The following is a 4592-nucleotide window of genomic DNA, read 5'->3' on the forward strand; positions in this document are numbered from 1 at the left end:
AATGAGTGAATTTATCCTCAATAAAAGGAACCAAGAGCTTCAATTATCTGCCCACAGACTGTAATTTGAGTTTGTGTATGCAGGCTTATAAAAAGGATTTTAAAAGAAAATAAGTCCCATAAATTTGTTTAGGAATTTTCAGCAGTGTTCATGACCACTTAACTTCCATTTAAGTTTCCCAGGAATAGTAAGTCATGTATGATCTCAGTCATCCTCTCAAAAAAAAAACAACAAACCTATCCTTCACATCTTTATTTATGCTCTGTTTTACAGATTTCAGACTCTTAAGGAGAAAAGAACTAAATTCACCATTTGGTTGTTCAAATCATTAATTCTTCATATCACCCAAGTAATGTGTTCCTGAATCCTTTTCACATCTCCAAATCTTATCTGATCGTCAAAACCCAGTTCTATCCCTCTTGCAAGAAGTGTTCTAATGTGTCCTTAACAAAAATTTCTTTTTGAAATTTTTATTACATTGATATCTGTAACATACATATTAGCTTTTAATGGTAACCTATTTATCATCATCTGAATCTCCCATTTGTGTCTAATCTGTCTCCTTGTAAACCATGTAAGTAATTTTAAGATAAATGTCATGCCTTCTATTTTTGTACCCTTTTTTGCGTACCGGGCACAGAGTAAGAGACCAAAAATATGTGTTGATATATTGGACAATGATTCTTCTTTCATTTATATAAAGTTTAAGATTCTTCTTTCATTTATATAAAGTTTAAGACTCCTTGAAACTAAATAACAAGTTCAGAATCTTTACACTTCAGCACTAATTTGTGATCTCTTTTCAATGACCCTCATTATTCTCAGGAATTCCAAGGTTAAACTCAGAGATTATTATTTTATTTATTTATTTATTTATTTATTTATTTATTTTTGGCTGTGTTGGGTCTTCATTGCTGCATGCGGGCTTTCTCTAGTTGGGGCTACTCAACTGGGGCAAGCTGGGGCTACTCTTCATTGAGGTGCATGGGCTTCTCATTGAGGTGGCTTCTCTTGTTGCGGAGCACAGGCTCTAGGTGCGTGGGCTTCCATAGTTGTGGCACATGGGCTCAGTAGTTTTGGTGCATGGGCTTAGTTGCTCCACAGCATGTGGGATCTTCCCCGACCAGGGTTCGAACCCGTGTCCCCTGCATTGGCAGGCAGATTCTTAACCACTGCGCGACCAGGGAAGTCTCTTAGATTATTTTTTTTAAATATTGCAAAATTGCTTGTGGGCATATCTACCAACATTAAGAAAGGAGAGGTGTCATTCAGCCGGCCAGTCGGCGCAACGGGCTTTCCGTCCTAGAACCATGGCCCAGTTTGCCCGTAACCTCGCGGAGAAGTCCCCAGCGCTGGTCAGCGCTGCTGTGACTCACTCGAAGCCTCGATTGGCCACATTTTGGCACTATGCCAAGGTTGAGCTGGTTCCTCCAACCCCTGCTGAGATCCCTACAGCTATTCAGATCTTGAAAAAAATTATCAATAGTGCTCAAACTGGTAGCTTCAAACAGCTTACAGTTAAGGAAGCTCTACTGAATGGTTTGGTGGCCACTGAGGTGTGGATGTGGTTTTATGTTGGCGAGATCATAGACAAGCGTGGCATCATTGGCTAAAATGTTTGAAGACCAATCTTTGCTTTGTTATTTGGGTGTTCTTGGACCATGTGTGAGCAGACTGCTATTTGAATAAAATAAGACAATGCGTCAAAATCAAAAAACAAAACAAAACAAAACTGTGCTCAACTAGAGCAGCTTGAGAAGAAAGTTTGTTCAGGGGCCTGTTGAAATGTGCGCACTCCACCTATGTTACCTTCTTCTCAGCGGATCACATTAGGTTCAGTGGGGTGCTTTGCACAGTGGCAAATTTGTTAAGAGGGAACTGTATTTCTCATAACTTACAAAAGTAAATGGTACAATATTTTAGAGATGGAAGGAAGGCAGATGCCATGACTGCTTGAAGGTTATCATGGTTAGATTCATGACACGACATGACAAACAGCCGCAGGGCTGCTCCCCACGTCCCAGCTGGTCCTCTCTCCCTCTGCTCTGTATACAGTGCTGGCTGTGGACTGCCAGCCCTGCAGAATAAGAGCAGCACGGCCCCATCACTCAATGCCGGGTAGTGTAACAGCAGTCACCATAGCTTCCCATAGACTGTCCCAAATCGGCAACACCAACATTGGGCTTCTCCGATTGACTAAGTCAATGGCAACTCTGATCATCCAGTTCTCATGTTCAGAACTTCACTATCTGAATTCTTTCCACAACTATGGAAGTTTTAATGTCTCTACTATATCCCTGCAACAGGTTATATTTTCTAAAGATGACCACAATGATCACTCCCATTCTACATGATCTCACAAGGTGACTCTTGATTCAGACATGCCTCACATCAAGTACTGGGATTTATTTTTCACCCTCATGCCTTGAATCTGGGAAGACACCTGAGACAACTTCAAGCAATAGAGTGTGGGGGTGATGGTGCTATATTATTTCAGATGCAGATCATCGTACTGAGAGGTACTTTCTTTTTTTTTTTTTAATTGGAATATAGTTGCTTTACAATTTATACTAGTTTCTGCTGTACAGCAAAGTGAATCAGCCATACATATACATATATCCCCTCTTTTCTGGATTTCCTTCCCATCTAGGTTACCACAGAGCACTGAGCAGAGTTCCCGGTGCTATACAGTAGGTTCTCACTAGTTATCTATTTTATACATAGTAGTGTATATATGTCAGTCACAATCTCCCAATTCATCCTGCCTCCTCTTTCCCCGCCTTGGTGTCCATACATTTGTCTGAGCAGTACTTTCACCTTGCTTTCTCAGGAAGCTCACTCTTGGAACACACCCATGAGCCCAGGAGCCTCACAGAGGCCCATCTAACTCATCAGCTGTTAAAGAACTTACGATGTCTCTTCAACATGCTATCATCTTTTTCAAAGTCTAAAATATTTCTTTATGCAACTACAGATTATAATAGTCAGTGAAATAAGTCAGGAAGAGAAAGACAAATACCATATGATATCACTTATATGTGGAATCTAAAATATGACACAAATGAACCTATCTATGAAACAGAAACAGAATCACAGCCACAGAGAACAGACTGGTGGTTGCCAAGGGGGACGGGGTTGGAGGAGGGATGGAGTGGGAAGTTGGGCTTAGCAGATGTAAACTTTTATATGCAGAATGGATAAACAACAAAGTCCTACTGTATAGCACAGAGAACTATATTCAATATCCTATGATAAACCATAATGGAAAACAATATAAAAAAAATATTAAAAAAAAATATATATATATGTGTGTGTGTATAACTGAATCATTTTGCTGGACAGCAGTAATTAATACAACATTGTAAAAGAACTATGTTTCAGTAAAAATATTTCTTTATAATCAAGTGAATTTTATCATCACAAAGCATTTATCAAGTACATCTAACTTAAAATTACCTTATAAATATTTCACTGTCAGCACAATCCCTATACCACTAGAACGAAGAATTCTGCTTTGCATTCCTCAAAGAGCATCCATTCATTTCATATGTGCAGCAGCTTCAACCCACAGATGATCATTCTGAGTAGCTGTGAAAAAAATAAGAAGTGCGAAGTTCTCAGGTTTATGTGATAAATCCTTGACGTATCTTTTGTTCTCAGGATTCATAACACAATCTAGTGGGTTATTTAATGGGAAAAATATGTATAGAAATAAAAATACACTTTAAAATAATAATCTTAATATTATAATTGCAGTATGTAGAAACTCTGCATTTGAAAGAGTAAATCATCCTTATAAATATTTGCTAGACTAGAAGGCATTAAATAGATGCTTGTGTATTTTTTTAAGCAGTGCTTTTCAATCTCATATTCTTTGCATCTTTTTTTTTCACAGTTACTATGCAATGATTCATTAATTCCTATGACCACCATAGAACCCGTTTTGGCGTTTTGTGTTTCAGAATTCTTAGTGCATTAGTAAAGAATTTTCTGCCCTGAGATGTATTTGATCTTGGGTTGATCTAACAAAAGTCAAATTTCACGATGAGGCAGATACTTTATAGTCAAATGTATTAGTAGTAGTCGGGTTTCTTCAGAGAAACTGAACCAATAGCATATTGGGGGAGAGAGAGAGAGGGAGAGAAAATATTAATTTTAAAAAACTGGCTCATGTGATTGTGGGGCTGGCATGTCCAAAACCCACAGGGAAGGCCAGCAGACTGGAAATTCCTGCAGCAGTCTGTGTTGTAGTCTCAAGTCCAAAGACAACATGGAGGCAGAATTCCTTCCCCTTCAGGGGACCTCAGTCTTTTCTCTTAAAGCTTTCCATAGACCGTGTGAAGCCCTCCCACTTTATGGAAGGTAATCTGCTTTACTCAAAGTCTATGATTTAGATGTCAATCACATTTAACAAATGTCTTCACAGCAACACCTAGACTGGTGTTTGACCAAACAACTGTGCACCATAGCCTAGCCGAGTTGACATAAAATTAACCTTCACACCAGGTAAAACTGAGTCTCTAAACTTTTATTTTATCTTATTTTAGAATGAATTTAGCTATGTAAAAATAAGAGAAGCACATTACACAAGT

The 4592-nt window shown here is 38.5% G+C and overlaps 1 protein-coding gene across 1 annotated transcript; it reads left to right on the forward strand.

The window, feature by feature from the left end:
* The first annotated feature begins 1310 nt into the window (after positions 1-1310).
* Positions 1311-1619, forward strand: LOC116764278 (ATP synthase subunit g, mitochondrial-like). The gene has a single exon (XM_032652729.1). It carries the CDS (start codon positions 1311-1313, stop codon positions 1611-1613), a length of 303 nt encoding a protein of 100 aa, XP_032508620.1. The 3' UTR covers positions 1614-1619.
* The last annotated feature ends 2973 nt before the right edge of the window (positions 1620-4592 follow it).

Source organism: Phocoena sinus, chromosome 1 (genome assembly GCF_008692025.1).
Source record: "Phocoena sinus isolate mPhoSin1 chromosome 1, mPhoSin1.pri, whole genome shotgun sequence".
NCBI classification, from domain to species: domain Eukaryota; kingdom Metazoa; phylum Chordata; class Mammalia; order Artiodactyla; family Phocoenidae; genus Phocoena; species Phocoena sinus.

What these genes read in the sequence shown, in the direction of transcription:
- LOC116764278 (XM_032652729.1), top strand. Translation starts at nt 1,311, where the DNA reads ATGGCCCAGTTTGCCCGTAACCTCGCGGAGAAGTCCCCAGCGCTGGTC.